We start from the raw sequence: 17519 nt of genomic DNA on the forward strand, positions 1-17519 counted from the left end.
ATGTAGATGTAGGTATCATCTATGTAGATGTAACTATCATCTACGTAGATGAAAGTATTATCTATGTAGATGTAAGTATCATATATGTAGATGTAAGTATCATCTATGTAGATGTAAGAATCATCTACAAAGATGTAAGTATCATCTACGTAGATGAAAGTATTATCTATGTAGATGTAAGTATCATATATGCTGATGTAAGTATTATCTATGTAGATGTAAGTATCATATATGTAGATGTAAGTATTATCTATGTAGATGTAAGTATCATATATGTAGATGAAAGTATTATCTATGTAGATGTAAGTATCATATATGCTGATGTAAGTATTATCTATGTAGATGTAAGTATCATATATGTAGATGTAAGTATTATCTATGTAGATGTAAGTATCATCTATGTAGATGAAAGTATTATCTATGTAGATGTAAGAATCTTCTATGTAGATGTAAGAATCTTCTATGTAGATGTAAGAATCTTCTATGTAGATGTAAGAATCTTCTATGTAGATGTAAGAATCTTCTATGTAGGTGAGGTGAGGTGAAATGGGGATTAACGTCGCATCCAAGATTATTGCACTTATATAGCGACGTGCATGCACGTGTATGTGTGTGTGACCGCTTGTACTAGTCGGGACTGATGCCGATTTATAGTGCTTACATAGTTGTAAGTATCATCTACGTAGATGAAAGTATTATCTATGTAGATGGCACTAATACGCTTCCATAGGAAACTAAACATGACTGACTGACTATTTAAATATCCTTGTCAAGCAATTGCGTGGGTTGATTTATTTAACACTAATTGGACTAAATGAAGGGGGGTGGCGATTCTAGGAGCAAATTTCATTATTTGATTTGGTAACTGGCTTTTATAATGTTGAAAGAACAGTAATGTCTGGTATGTTACCGGTAGTTATAGTACAGGATTAGTGTGAAATGTCTCCTTTGTTGTTACAGGTGTAACTGTTTTAGTAACAGCCACTTTACATTCTCCACTGATAGTTCAAATATTCAAGCAAGTGAACAGGCAGGCTCACTGGCCCAAGGTGCTGGCCAGCAGACAGTTGTCTTCTGATGCTGATCACACTCTCATTATGTTACACCGGTACCAAAGTCAAGTCTCAATCTTCATTTTCTTATTTACAATTTGTGAATGAAGAGAACTTTACTTGTAGTCAGCAATAACCAAGTTATACCACAGTGGCATGTGGTGCGGTCCACCACACATAGCACTGAAGCTAACACAGTATACACAGTAAGTACTCTACTACACAGACTGTGATGGGGCACTTCTGGCAGAACTGTGGTCATGATATTCAGTTAAAGATAAGGCACAAGTAACTGGACATTATTAAACAAATAATTTATGAGCCAGCGAATATCATTATTTGTAATGTACATGTTTGTATGTTCAGTGACCTGTACGTTACTTGACTTAAAATACAGCATCAAATTATCAAAGTACTTACTAATCAGATTAAAGGGGCACTGACCTACAGCAATTCCCTGGTACTGGTTGTTGCCTTTGTTATTGTTTTATCCCCGTGAGTACCCGGATGATATCGCAGAAATCTGGACTATTTCGCGACCTGTGCTGCGCGATCTGTAAGCGCATTTGTCACTTTTATTGATAGTAAAAGGGCATATGGTCACATTGATCAACAAAATGAAATACAGGATTGGAAATAATAAGGAAATGTAGGTATCTTTGTGGGTAGCATCAGTAATGGTGACAAAGTTTTGATAAGTCACTTTCTTTTACACTATTTTGACTTGCAATTCAAAGTAAATATTTCACCTGAGCATTGCTTATCTTATAGTCAAAATGTGTAAAAAAATTATTTAGGCAATTTATTAAACGCCTAAATATTCAAATACATGTATTTTACAAACTGCCAGAAAAATCTGTCCATTTATGTTATTTTGATAAAAAATTCCAAATATTTTTATGGTTTAATTTCATCACCAAGTGGCTGAAAATTATAGGATTAAAAGAAAATGAAATTCAAAGTACATTTCCGCAGTTTTGGCTTCTAATCCTAGCTTAATTAGTCTATTGTGATGTTTTAAGCCCTTTTGAACCTCTTAATAATTGTTAGTCAATCTGTTTAATGAATGGACAGATGTTTCCGTCATTTTGTAAATTACTGAAATATTTAGACATTTTACAAATTTTGCTAAGTGAATAACATTTTACACATTGACTGTAACATATACATGCTTACAAATGAAAAGACTTGTGAAAACAACGTCTATCTCGCATCGAAGAACTTCCCAACCAAGACGTAGAGGAACAACAATGATTCTGTTCAATGCTACAGCAAATGAATGAAAACAAAATGCAAATATCATAATGACAACCTACCAATTTATTTTTAGGCAGCTTCCTTGTTCGAGGAATGCATCCGTGAATATCCACATAAAGGAACAATGTCCCACACGTCTGCAGCTGTACAAACTAACTTATTGCATGTCACGTGTCTCTGTAACAATCAAATATTCTAAAATTGGGATATTGTAGCCCGTGTTCGTTTCTCAACTGATCACTAAATTTGTTTCAGCTGTTTCACATAGGAGTAAAGTCTCATTGGTCAGCTGAGATAGCACACGTGACAACAATTTTCATAATGTCCACGGTTCATAAATAAAATCCATTGAGTTAGATAACAATGAGCAATCAATCAATGTATTATTGGTTAATCCTTTGAACAAAGTATGTTGTTTTTACATCGGCACTTCACGCCATGATATTATTGTATTCCGTCTACTTTAGTAAACCTACACATGAAAACACTTACATTTGACAAATCCACTCCGCAAGATAACAGTGATTAATCAATCATTGTATTTTACTGTTGATCCTTTGATGGCGAGGAATGATCAGTTGATTTACAAAACAGTAAATCAACTGATCACTCCTCTTGCTGGGCTGCCACGTGCATATTACATAACACACATTTCACCTCACTTCAAATCTGGATTTAGATTAAATAATTACACAAGACACAAGAAATGCCAAATGGGAACCCGTTAGGTAATCAGAGTGGTGCTACCACTACTTATACATGTACCCCTAATAAATTCATTAACTGAGCATCAAGTGAATGACGACAAATACACAAGTGTAGGGTTATACCAGGAAACATGGATGACAACAAGGGTGTAGTAATCGTATTATCCACGCAATCCGAAATCGGAAGATGCTTTCACCGCATGGATACTTTTTTTATTACTAAACTATAAGCATCAGGTGTATTTCCAAATAAGAACATCCGATTAGCTTCCACCGTTCTTTTTGTCTGTTTGTTTAGGCTGAAGAAATTAATTAACATGCGCCCTTTGTCGAAATCTTCACTGTTCATGGATAACCAATCAGTGTTTAAAAATGCGTAAAACAGATATTGCCTGAAAATTTATTTAGGTGTCTTTACAGATAGTAGCCCAGTCTCTTGTCATGCTCAGTTGCGTTACCGAGGTAATCGACTCACGGCAGCTAGGGAGCCCTAGCGGCCAGTGTCAGACAGCCGAGAAGAAGCCAGAGATTAGTTCCCCTTTAATAGATAAATAAATAAAAATAAATACAACACAAATAGGCTGCACGGACACGTCATGCAGTACACTCATAAAACATGAGAATCTTTAACTTCGTGCTTCGATATCAGTGCTGCATTTGAACACTTGAACATACTGCATGTGCATTTTGTGCTATTTGATTGTTGTTCCAGTACATTCGCAATACATGTGCTTAGAATTAATGCATGAGCTTAACATTTACACTGCAGAAAGTAGCTAAAAAACTGTCAATTCCTACAAACAATGTATAGTTGAAACAATAGAGTATTATAATTCTCAATAATCTATGTATCATGGTGTCATCTATCAGAGCAGTTCAAAGCAAAATGTTTGCCTAACAGACCTTAGCTTTCTCATAATACCATTTCCACATTTACCTGACTGTTGCCAGACTGTGTTGATATTGTGTTTGTCATGTGAATAAACTACAATATAGTTCTAATAGGGATTTACTACTGAGATGTCTGGCAAGCTGAGTGTACCCACAACCCTGTCGACTTACAGCTGATAAACATAGTGTACTGAGTTCAGTGTCAGTCTTGGCATCCACACTTAGAATAATCAACTCCTTAAACAGTTTGAGAACTCTAAAAATGTAACAATATTAAAACTGAACTATTTACTCAAATAAGAACACAGTAACAGCAACAACAACAACGACAACAATGAGAGCAACTGGCAATGACCAGTCTCCATGGCAACTTACCCAGCATGTATCACAGTTGTTCTGCACATTCTAGATTGCAGGTTGAAATTAACAAGATTGACATGAACATGATGAAAACCCTACAATGTCACCAAAAACTATTCCTGATACAAGCATGTATGGCAGAACACCATAGCTTATCATAATGCGAACAAAGCAACAGGTGACACGAGTGCATAAGTGACGCAAACTCCCTAACTCAGTAGGAAATTACTTTATGTAGAGTTTCATGAACGATGTCATGATGCCGTGTTAAGAAAAATCTTATTACGATAAAGTTAATGAATACAAATGTATGAAAGATGCAAGGTGCAATCTATGACTTCTGAGACACAGAAAGGCAAGACATATTGATCACCAAGCAAAACAAGCATATTGTTAAAAGAAAGGATGCATCATTAAATCTGTAGAGTGTGATCAATATTAACCCTAAATGTGATCACCATGTGCAGTTTTGAAATTAGCCACTAGGTATTACACATAGAAAGCAACATCTATAGTCCATCCCCAATATGATCCAGGGATCAAAATTAAATTTATTTCAAGTGTGCCAATGGGCACATTTATGCCAAATTAAGTGTGACATCACATTTTTAGATGTGCCAGGAAATACACGATTGGCTTCACACATCACTCAAGTTACTAATTTCTGGTTACTCATTGCCTTTGAATCTTAGTTAGATACTGCAATACCAATTATAATAGTCTCAAAATTAAAGAGCTACTGGCTGTCATATAGCTGGAATATTGCTGAGTGTGGCGTTTAACAACAAACACATACACATAAGAGCTACTGTTCACAACTGGTAGTAGCTGTGCACTGATCAGTTACAGTTGTAGCTGTTCTGCGTCCATAGGGTGTGGTCCCTCTTCTGGCCTATTCCCCCCTGTATGCACTGAGCCACAGTCATCAACTTTTGACAGTGTCTGGGATTTCTGCTTGTAAAACATCTTTGCTACTAATATGTTATACACCATTTTAAAAGTCTAATCCTACTGTTTATACATATGAAACTTATGTTTATCACATTATTTAAATAATACATTTACAACTAAATTCAGTGTCGTAAATAAAAAAACCTAAGCTAAAACATTATACAGTAAACTACAGTTATAGCGAACACGCTTATAACCAACTGACGGATATAACGAACTTACTTTTTTGGTCCCGACTATTTGCTGTAGTTATGCTGTATATATGCTTATAATGAACTACGGTTATAACGAACTAAAAATAGTAGTCCCTTTGAGTTTGTTATAATCATAGTTTACTGTACTGCCAGATTGAGGACCAAGGCAGCGAAAATTTGACGATTTTCGGCAAATATAAGATTTAATAAAATCCACTTACCTATTTGTTTTTTCTATTTTCATTGTTTACGTTATCGGAAAATTATTTTTAAAAGAATTAAAAATAATATCTGTCTTTTATGGCAAGCATGGGTTGCTGAAGATCTATTCTATGTGGATCTTCACGGATCTCCAACAGATTGGTCCACATGATCTTGATAAGATACTGTTTATCCCGCCGTGGAAGGGAATAAATTTATGAGCAGGGGAATAAATCTCTTATACCCCGCAACGAGCAGGTCAGGCTGCACATGGATTTCTGAGAGACTGAAAAAATCCCTTCAAAGCTGCACGCTTTTCTGTGTCAATGAAAGTCACGTGACATAGCGCAAGGTAACCCCAGCTCAATAGAAAAGCTGTTTTCTATCAATATTGAATTTGTTTGAATTCTTTTACAATGTCATATTCAAACATGTTGGCAGCAGGTTCAATCTGGGTACATGGGGTTTTATGCATCCGGCGTTAGGTCTTATACCACCTATAAAAAATGATGCAGGACGCATAAAACCCGATGTACCCCTCGGGACCCTGCTTCATCACTTTCTCAAGTACATAGCTAATCTAACAGTGTGAAATCTATTCCTATCTGATACATACCTGTGCAAAGCAGAGGGGCACAAAGGCCATATAGTATGCTGTCAACATGGAGTTAAAAAGAACTTGCTTCACTCGGTTATTGAAGTCATTTTTGAGTGCTTCCACCTCCTCCCTGACAATGTCTGGTGTGAGTGTACAGTTATGGTAGAGCACTGACTCCCTCTCCAGGGGGCGGTGTTTGGCCACACTCTTGTCCCCATATGTGGCTGTACGTGGCCATGCATGCTGTCTCTGGTAAAGTGGTTTCAAGGTGGGCCCAAACAGTATCAAATAAGTTGCTAGTCTGAAACAGGATAAGATAGATAGATAGTTTAGATGCAACATGCATTACTAAAATCTTCAGAGGAAGAGGCAAAAAAGTGGGAGAAACATATTTTCTTGTTCATACTTCGCATTATCATACTTACCTCCCCCCCATTCAGGGGTACAGTTTGGAAGAGCAATGTGTACAATGAGCTGTCAAAAACATCCATGTTTTGCTGTAGGAGAAGACTTGGCTAGAGCAAACTTGAGATTAGAAACTTGGTCAAAACGTCAATGTTAATATATATTTTGCACAAAAAAAATGACTAAACATAATTTATTTCCAATTGTACTTGGGATTGTTATATAAGCAGCAATGTGTTAATTTTACATAAAACTTACTACTACTAGTAAAATCTAGATATTTTTATATTTGTATACTTAGCCTGCATTACTCCTTAATGCATTTACTGCTTGTTTTGACAGAAAGAAGAAGCTGTGTGAGGTCCAGCTGAAGAAGAATTTATTCCAACTAGTTGTGTGGCTAAATCTATCACGCAGCGCGCACATGATCACAGAAGTGATGACGTCATGAACCACCACATTACTGCAAGACCGTAACATCTGAAAACATTGTGGGGAGGCAGCCCTGCGACAGGTGGGCCACTTCAGACGTAGTAATGCAGGATAAGTATACAATTGTAAAACATATTTAAACTTTACTAAATGTTTTAACTTATCCTGCATTACTCCTCAATGCATTTTTATCGGATGGTACAACGAAGGGCATACCTTCAGATGTGATCCTCAATAAACTCTCGACGAAGTACAACTAATCAGCAAAGCATCCAGAATGATGACTGGCATCTAGTGACCATTCCTGTCGGAAGGAGACGAGAATATAAGGTATGCAGGAGGTCCAGGTAACAGTGCAGTAATAGAAATAATCTAAGACTGACGTACCTTGCCAATGCAAGTAGCATGTAAATTTGTAGTCTGAGGGGCCAAGCACCAGAGAGGTCAAAAAGGCCAGCTTGGGACAATGGGAAGGGTAGTCTCGGAGGTAGTTTCTTGCAAAGACTGTGTCTGAGTGCCAGAACCTGCCTTCCATAATGGATCAGATGAAGCTTTTGCTGCGGAGAGCCACGGTGGAGGTGACTGCTCTTGTGAGGCTTGCTGGCCCTGGGGGGATCCAATCCATCGGTCTCATAAGACTGTAGATTGAGGTGTGTAACCACAGGTAGATCGTGTTAAAGATCACTTCTGTCTGCGAGATTGTAGAAACAGGAATGAAGAGACATCAACATGCCTTTGAGTGTCGGATAAAACACTTCAGTGCATGAACCGGGCATAGAAAGATATCGTGTTCATCTTTGACACCCACTATCGAAGAGAAAGGCGAAGGATCTGTCCAGCTGTCCTGGGAGATGATGCTTAGTATGAAGTCCCAGCACAGCCCAAGATGAACAGCACCATGCGCTCTGCTCTCAAATCGAACACAGGTGATATCCAGGGAGTAAAGTTCGCTTACCCGTGCTGCCATAGCTAGAGCCAAGAGAAAGACCATCTTCTTGGTAGTGTAAAACAAAGTTCAGTGAACTGGTTCAAAGGGGGCACCCTGCAGCAACTTGAGAACCATGTTCAGATCCCATGCCAGGGGTCTGAACTTGGCCTTCTAATATACCAAACGGAAGGAGCGCAGCTTGGACCTCCAGAATCTTAGTCATCTTAATTATATTCTGGGACAGCCAACATTGAGTTGAGGGCCGCCAGGTACATTGTGATGGTACTGCTCTTCAGGTGTCTTTTGCAGTGCAAGAAGAAAAGAAATTCAGCCAAGCATTGGGGTGGACGCAGTGGTGGGGTCTTGATTTTTTCCTTGCATAAACTTTCAAAGGAACACCACTTGTCGTCATAGAGTCCCCTGGTAGAAGATCTGTGCGCCAAACTTATCAGGTTCGCTTCCCTGGCCACTTAGCCCTTGGTGCTTATGGCTCTTTGCAGATGTGAAGGCACGAAGATGAAACCTGTCTGGAGACGGCTAGGGCAGTCTGCTGTTTGGGTGGATCAACAGGTTTGGCAAACCTGGTAGTTCGAGAGGTTCAACTTTGGACATTTCTTTGAGATCCACAAACCAGCCTCTCTCTGGCCACAAAGGTGTGAACAAAGTTAGAGCAAGGCTCCAGGTCGACCCGATCTTTTGAAGAACCCTGGGTAGGAGTACAGGTGGCGCTTGTAGGCCTTCCCAGGGAAGACTGAGGGCATCAACCACCCAAGTCTGAGTGTCCGGTACCGGAGATATGTAGGTCCAGATTTGGAGGTTTTGACTGGTTGCAAACAGGTCTATGTTTGGGGGGCAAAGATGTTGACAATCCAGGTTGAAGGCATCAGGGTGGAGCTTTCACTGAGCCACCTTGTCTGGTCTGGAGAAGGCTTCTGCCACACGACTGTGATGTTGTCCGTAGAGATAGCGACCTGAGCGAAAGACCTCTTGCAAGTGAGAGAGTGATAGAATGAGAGCCATCAGCTCTAAGTTGTTGTTGTGCCACTGGGATGGCTCATCTGACCACAGCCCTGAGGTGACCTGGTCTGCCATATGAGTTCCCCAACCTTGAAGAAAGGCATTGACAAATAGGTGCAGCAAGGGCATGAGGTCTGTCAAGGAGATGTCGCCGAAGACATTCCACTCTACCGTCCACAAGCAGAAATGCGGCTTGAGGTGCTATGGTAGGATGATGGAAGTTGCTTGGTTCTGGCACTTGATGTAAGGGTCTAGAAACATCAGGATGGGGAGCAGTTGGAGCTGGCCTCTGGAGGTCAGGTCCTGCGTTGACATGAGGATAGCCAAAAGTGCCTGCCTCTGGCGAAGTGTACTGGACTGCTGAAGAGCTGGGTGTAGAAGGGACTGGATCTTGTGCCATCAGTCCCTTGGTACTGATAGGAGGTCCTGGTTTGTCTGAAAAAGGCCTCCTATGAACTGCATAGTGAATGAGGGAGTGAGCTCTGTCTTCGTAACATTGATGATCCATCCCAGCTGGTGGAGAAGCTGGAGGAAAGATAAGCATTGTCATGTTGATGGTTCAGGAGGCAATCAAACTGGATGTTCCCTAGTTGTAGGAAGGCTATGGCCTTTGTGATTCGTTTAAATAGCCATGGGGCCATAGAAATGCCAAATGGGAGCAACGCCCATTAGTAAAGGATGCCACTGACGATGAACCAGAGGAACTTCCTGTCACTGGGGTGGATCGTTATGTGTAGATAGACATCCTGCATGTTGAGGCTTATCAAGGAATCGTAGACTTGGATTCTGTTCATGAGCAACCTCAAATTAGACATGTGGATGTACCGAGGGAGCTCTAGGTAGCACTGGTTGAATGTAAGATTGTGGATCTTTCAAAATTGGTCTTTTGGGGGAATAGAAGCCTGGTGTCATGGCTGGGGAGTGTACAATCTCTATGGCCTCTTTGGCTATCAACGTGTAGGTGTAGGTTAAGAGAAGTTGACGTTGTGTAGGAGGGTAGGATACCACCAGGAGACCACCAGGGGTGATGATGTAAGAGGAATATCGTTTATTAGTTTGAGACAGTACCCCTGGCGGAGGATGTAGGTTATGAAGGGGTCCTCAAAGATGTTCCAATTTTGCCAATAACCTCTGAGTTCAACATGAATTCCGGAATGAAGGAGCACTCTGAAGAGCCTGAGTGATAGTCCTTGTGATAACGGATCAGACAGGAGCTTCGGGAACGACACCTGAGTAATTGAGGTTGCTTGATGTAGAGAGAAGATGCTAAGGAGATGTCGAGCTTAGAAGCTAGGGGCTTCCAGCCCGAAGAAGATGGAGTAGCCATGGCTGGAGAAGAGGCAGGCTCAGAGGAGTCTTCTTTTTAGCAAGGTTTATGAGCTTGTGGCGTATGTCGTTAAAGTAGTTGGCAGAGGCTATGGCAGAGAGGGGTAGGCAAGCGCTACACTTAGTAGCTGTTAAGCAAATATCAGTGCAGTCCAGACACAAAGGGTGGGGGTCCCAGCCAGACTTGTTACCATGGCACTTAGTACAACAGAGCATACATATCATCGGAAGGATATAAATCAAACAATACAAAAGTGTTGAATAACGCGCAAAGGATGTCAATGGATAAACTTGAGAACTGTTCAATCTGGGTGACATCAGTAATGTGGTGGTTCGTGACGCCATCACTTCTAGGATTAGCCAAAAAAATAGTTGGAACAATTTCTTCTTCAGCAAGACCTCACACAGCTTTTCTTTCTGTCAACACAAACAGTAAATGCATTAAGGAATAACACAGGATAAGTTAAAATATCTCAATACTTAACTCTTCCAACTCCGTAGGTCGGTACACCGGCCAAGAAGCCTCCAGTCCTCAGACACTGAAGGCCGGTAGACTGGCCAAGCCGTAGTCAAAATAGTATATAATTTTATGAAACCTACCTGTCATATCATTCATTTATTAAATCTATGACATTTCACAATGTCTGAAAAATGTATTCCATTTCAATTTATCATTTTTTATCAATATATTATGAAGTTATTCACTATTTCCCGCAATGTTATTGAAAATAAAATTCTCAGACACACACTTCAACAACCGGTCCACAACGAACATGTCAAAGAGCAAAATAAGGATGTTTCAAGCAAATCTTTAAATATATTATACAAAGTAATAAATAAAATCAACAAAAATATATAAAGTTGTAATGAAAGTCAAATAACATCTTGGCTTTTGTGGCCTTGATTTCTCGGCTCAGACACAATGTTTAATGCCAAAATATATGCATGAAAAATCTTTGTCACAGCTCGTAACCTAGCACGATACATCCACGAAATTCCATATTTTTAATACAGGTCGCAATTTCCTGCTTAAAACGTTCAGAATAACACGAGTTAACAAAAATCTTTCGTTAAAATCTGAAATTCATCATACACGAGGATGGTACCATAGCGGTAATTTGATTGGCTGCGCTAGGTCACATGCTCAAATTTGACCAATCAAGAATCTTGTAGCAGATTTCGGCAAGAAAGCATCATTGGGAACCAATTTCTATCCAATAAAATCGCATGTAACAGTTAGGAAAAGACTCCAGGCGATGTTACAAATGTCTATATGAAAATACAAGCTTTCTAGCGATGTGTCATATGGCAGTCTTCGAGGAACGTGTTATTCATACGAAATTTCGAAAACGGTGGTATTTCTTCATGTAACTGAGCGGGAAAAAACATGAATGTGTTAGCTTACATTTTCTATATTTACAACGAACTTAGTTAAGGTGTAAATGCATTATCTAAATAATGTGATAAACATAACTTTCATATTTATAAACAATATAGGATTGGACCTTTCAAATGGTGTATAACATGTAGTAGCAAAGATGTTTTACAAGCAGATATTTTCTTTGATAAATGTTGGCTTCATCTATCACACAAGAGTCTTGGGAACTCGGTCTCACAGCAGTAAATGTTTATGGTTGACTGGTGTTGAAAGAGTTACCTGTCTCACACTATCGCATTTTGTCTCTTTTTCTGAACAAAAAGTGGTAACATTGCTTGCAAATACAACTGTTTGCAACTTAAAACGTCCCACCAGAATGCAGTAGGTTCATGAAGCATGCAGCCTGCCCCCAAGCCTTCATTCTTGTCTGGATTACAATTCCTATGAGTCAATCCTTGGGGCTAGATGTGTGGGCAATATATCCTGAGAGACAGGAAAAGTACTAAATATTAAATCTAATTACGTAAAATTAACAAACCTTTACATATCCTGTCTCAAACATAGCATGAATCCGAACTGAAATCTCAAATATTTATTGGTTTGTTAGATTTAATTAGGAATAGTAACCCTTCACAGCACCGGAAGTAGTCAAGATGACTTTTATCAGTAAAATAATTGACTCAAACCTATCTGTAGCAGAATAATAATGTTACTGTTGTGGATTACTCCTTTTGTATAATACTTTGGCTATGGCATTTTTATGCTCAATCATGGTGTGTTACAACTGTTATTATGTTGGCACTCACTTGGAATACCATGTGTTTTACTCACTGTTTATCATGATGCGACTTTCAACTGAAACCACTGGAGATTTGTCAAGAAAGCTATGAAGATATTGGCATTCTGACACCTCTAAAAATAATGAATTTTCAAGGGGAAAATATCAAGAGTACATTTGTACCATATGGGCTAGTGTATGCATTAATATCATGTAGAACTTTAAATCTCATAGAATTTCATGTGAATGTATGATAAGTTGTAGCAGGATCACTCCGGGTACATGGGTTTAATACCATGAGCCGACGGACGTATAAATACAATTCTTGGTTCATGGATTTCAAACTCTCTTTTATTTTTTACTTGGATTTTGTCCTTAAAAGTTAGGTAGGTATAAAAAAATATTCTGGAGTAACAAAATAAAAACAACTCAATTTTTCAAGAACATTTTATCATATCCCTGGCACTCGGCTTGTGCACAAATGGCAATATAACAATATTCATGTCATGGGTGGAAATGCATGAAAGACGCTGCTATTTTGGCGGTATGGATAATGTTTAACTCTTTCTACACCAGCCAACCAGAAGATTACTGTTGTGATACCAAGTTCCAAGAGACTCTTGTGTGAAGCCAACATTTATCAAGGAAATTATCTGCTTGTAAAACATCTTTGCTACATGTTTGGCCATACACTATTTGAAAGGTCTAATTAATCCTATAGCCGTCTCTTAATATTTATGTGTGACCCTGAGGTCAAACTCCAAAACGAGGCTATCCCCGCAAGCTGCCAAAATGGCATCGGAGCATCGCTGTGTCCTCAAATGCGTTTCCGATGCGATAAATCTAAGAGTTTTCATCGTTGTTCTGGTCGATTTATCTTTGCGGAAACGATGACTGGCAGCCATCCGACAAGTTAAAGGAAAGTTGTTCACTGTAAGTCATAATTTTCATTCATGTTTCTGCAAAACTGAAGAGCGAATATTGCCTATCAACTATTGACTTTATCGCAGCTTACATGACATTTCAGTACGAAATACTCATACTTTTTCTGAATACAATATTGATTTCTTTCTCCTTACATAAATACTATATGTTATATATGTGTTATATATATATATCATATATAATTCATATACACATCCTGGGTGTCGTTGTACAAAGCGATATTAGCGTATGGGTGATCTGACTCCCATACCTAACATATAGACAGACTTACGGCAGTCTTAGGTCTAAGGTTGTTTTGTACAACTTATATTTATACTAATGTAAGTCACACAGCCATTACATATCAACTTTCAAACAATTAGATTTATTATTGCCAGAATATACAAATTTCTAGATTGGAAATGGAGCACACATATAAAGGTAATATGAATGCATATACAGACATAAATAAATAATCCATAATACACCTATAGTTGTTTTAATTTATGCTTTATTGGTTTCATTTTTATGACTTATATTCATACACAAATTGAAAATTATTTGGGGGACTTAAATGAACTGAATGTTTAATATTTCAGTCCTAGATTTGTGTGTTGTAAACAAGTACAACCCAGTGAAAAGAATACTGAAATCAGGAATAATCCCATCAATATTTGCATGGACTGTGGCCACAACACCAAGGAAGCCCCCCTTGATTCTATATGCGTAGTAGTAAATGTCATAAATCAAGTTTGCATTATAAAATTGTTTTTGTCTTTATTTATGAAGCATTTATATTAAATTAGAATTATTTTGTTTGTAGTGTGAAGAGAACCTGGTTCCAGGAGGATGTGTGATGGACATGAGGCTGAAGGGAACGATCATTCCACAGAGAATGAAGGGCGTGACGCACAATTTGAAATAAAGGAGAGGCAGGTCCATGTTGAACAACTTGAGAGGGAGAACCATCTACTCAATAGCCATCTGGCTCTTGAGAATTTTGGAGTATCAAGAACTAGATACTTTCACGTAATGTTATAATTTTGATCAACCCAGTGCCACCAAAATGTGTAGCATGTATTACATTTGTTATGACACTGTTTCCTTGGCTGGAAGACCCAGGAGCATGCTGTTGTCTACACTGAAATAAAAATTCAAATCCCATCTGCCTTTGTCCTCAACTCAAAGTTTTATACTCATTACAAAACTAGCTGCCCACTCTAAAGCCTGATTGGTATAGCCCCTCCCTATGCTGAGAAATTTGTATCATGTTTGTCTACAGCTGGTATGTCTGATGTTGAGATGACAAAGCTGTTTGGTATTTTTCTTGATCTTGTTCAACCTGGTGATAGTGTGAGGGCAGACCAAGGCTTTACTATTGCTACTACTTTGAACACAAGAACTAGTCTTAATATCCCCTCTTTCCTATTTAACTGTGATCAGTTTTCAGCTGAATAAATAGTCCAAAAGTCCAAACCATAGCATCTTTGAGAGTTCATGTTGCAGAATTTGAAGAACCATCAATCAGCTGTGGACAGTTGCTTGACTCTGGTTTCCCTTGCGAACTCATATAGAATTGTGCTAAAATTGCCTGTGAGAGATAAAAGTGTCAAATCGTTTGAAATATTTTAATTACACAATGTATACTCACACGCAAAAGAAACGCAAGTCGAGTATGCAGTATACATGTACATGTTATTTATTTTCAACAGTAAAGACAAGAAATACTAATAGGGCAAGATTGACAAAAATTTGACTGAAGACAGTTTTAATGGATTAAAAGGCAGATGACATAATTGTTTTTTTCAAATGTTAAGGGCTTACACAGTTTTGGGTCAATACCCAAAATGTCAGTCAATACTTGGTGTGACCACCATTAGCATTGATCACTGCCACACATCTCCTGTACATTGAGTGGATCAGACAATTTGTGAAGGCCCTAGGGATCCTCCTGCACACATCCAGAGCAGCTGTGCGTAGTTCATCGGCAGTTGTAGGGACTTGGCGCACATTGTGCAGACACCTTTGAACCTCATCCCACAAGTGTTCGATGGGGTTCAGATCAGGGCTGAGGGATGGCCACAGTATGATGTTGTGTTGTTGCAGAAAGGCAATGGTAGCTCTGGCAACATGGGGACGAGCGTTGTCCTGCTGGAAAATGTGTTGTTGATGTTGTGCAAAAAATGGAACAACATGAGGTCTGATCACTTGGTCGATATACCACTGAGGTCCCCGACCTTGACCAACATTCAGAAAGCACATGGGTCCAAGTCTCCCATTTAGTCTAATCCCTGCCCATATCATGCCACTAGGTTCCACAACGTTTCCGTCAGCGAAACGATCACCTCGACGCCACCAAAATCTGACTCTTCCGTCTGCACAAAAGCGACTTTTCATCAGAGAAGATGACACGCCTCCACTCACGTTGACGCCAATTGTGATGACCCTGTGCCCACTGAAGTCGTGCTTGTCGATGCCGTGGTTGGAGAACAGGTCGATGTGCTGGTCGGCGACATCTGAGGTTGTTGGAAGGAGACGTCAGATCACAGTGACCTGGCTAATGTGTTGATTATGTGTTCCTATGGTCTGTTGAGCACTTTCACTTGCAGTTAGGAACGGATGTCGATGGTGTTGACGGGTAATCTGCCGATCTTGTCGAGGTGTGGTGACCCTAGGACGACCGCTCCGAGGAAGGTCATCTGTGGTCTGTGTAGCATTGTATCGATGCAGGAGACGGTTAATTGTGGTTATGTTAACGTTGAAATGAAGGGCAACATCTTGGACAGACTCTCCAGCTTCCAAACGTCCGATAGCCTGCTTTCTCTGAATTTGAGTTAGGTGTGGCATTGTTGACCAAGGAGTGGTAGGTCCAAGAATCGGCCACAGTTTTATACCCACTACAGTTCGTGACAGTTCAAGCATTTTCGATTTCGCGAGAAATGGGTGCATGATACCCACATATTCATTGAAATGGTGCGTTTTGGCGATTCGTTTTTTATGTTGCGTCTTACTCGGGGCTTCCAAAATGCAACCAAAAATATTGATAACACCATCAGGCTTCACTACGTGCTAAAACTCGTATCAATTTATGGTTCCGTGTTTGTTACCTATTTGCTTAAAACCATAGCATCTTTGAGAGTTCATGTTGCAGAATTTGAAGAACCATCAATCAGCTGTGGACAGTTGCTTGAATCTGGTTTCCCTTGCGAACTCATATAGAATTGTGCTAAAATTGCCTGTGAGAGATAAAAGTGTCAAATCGTTTGAAATATTTTAATTACACAATGTATACTCACACGCAAAAGAAACGCAAGTCGAGTATGCAGTATACATGTACATGTTATTTATTTTCAACAGTAAAGACAAGAAATACTAATAGGGCAAGATTGACAAAAATTTGACTGAAGACAGTTTTAATGGATTAAAAGGCAGATGACATAATTGTTTTTTTCAAATGTTAAGGGCTTACACAGTTTTGGGTCAATACCCAAAATGTCAGTCAATACTTGGTGTGACCACCATTAGCATTGATCACTGCCACACATCTCCTGTACATTGAGTGGATCAGACAATTTGACAGTTTTGGCGATTCGTTTTTTATGTTGCGTCTTACTCGGGGCTTCCAAAATGCAACCAAAAATATTGATAACACCATCAGGCTTCACTACATGCTAAAACTTGTATCAATTTATGGTTCCGTGTTTGTTACCTATTTGCTTAAAACCACTTGCTTTTTTTGCTAGTGAGTATATATACATTGTATTTAAACTGATGTCCACAGCACTGGCTCGGTCTGATTGCAGTTTGCTGCAGAAACCCTCACTTCAGAATCTTTTGTTAGAAAAATCTGAAAATATATTGAAGTTGTGAAGAAATACATACAGAGGTCAATTGTGTGAATGCAATTAAATAAGTGTTCTACTATTAAACACTTATAACACTGTGCCATGTCACTTTGACTTTCTAAAAAATATCTTTTATATAATTGACATTAACCGGATCATCAGCATGGTCAGTTACCCAGAATGATTGTAGCAGTTTAATGTAACTTTCATACCCATTGATTCAAATAAATTTGATTAATTTAATATGCATACGAAATATTCCTTACCTCTAAGTT

The 17519-nt window shown here is 39.0% G+C and overlaps 1 protein-coding gene across 3 annotated transcripts in view; it reads right to left on the minus strand.

Annotated features, from left to right (window-relative positions):
• Positions 1-17519, minus strand: part of LOC124114720 (transmembrane protein 39A-like) — an 80227-nt gene that overhangs the window by 28800 nt on the left and 33908 nt on the right. For 2 of the 3 annotated variants that reach the window (XM_046475428.2, XM_046475427.2), the window contains exons 5-6: positions 6230-6512; positions 4283-4312 (exon numbers count right to left, since the gene is read on the minus strand). In XM_046475428.2, the coding sequence (XP_046331384.1) occupies positions 4283-4312; positions 6230-6512 (313 nt within the window). The remainder of the gene's footprint in view (positions 1-4282; positions 4313-6229; positions 6513-17519) is intronic. The other variant, XM_046475429.2, reaches the window with a different exon arrangement.

The sequence above is a fragment of the Haliotis rufescens genome, unplaced genomic scaffold (genome assembly GCF_023055435.1).
Source record: "Haliotis rufescens isolate VD_foot unplaced genomic scaffold, xgHalRufe1.0.p SCAF_5, whole genome shotgun sequence".
NCBI classification, from domain to species: Eukaryota; Metazoa; Mollusca; class Gastropoda; order Lepetellida; family Haliotidae; genus Haliotis; species Haliotis rufescens.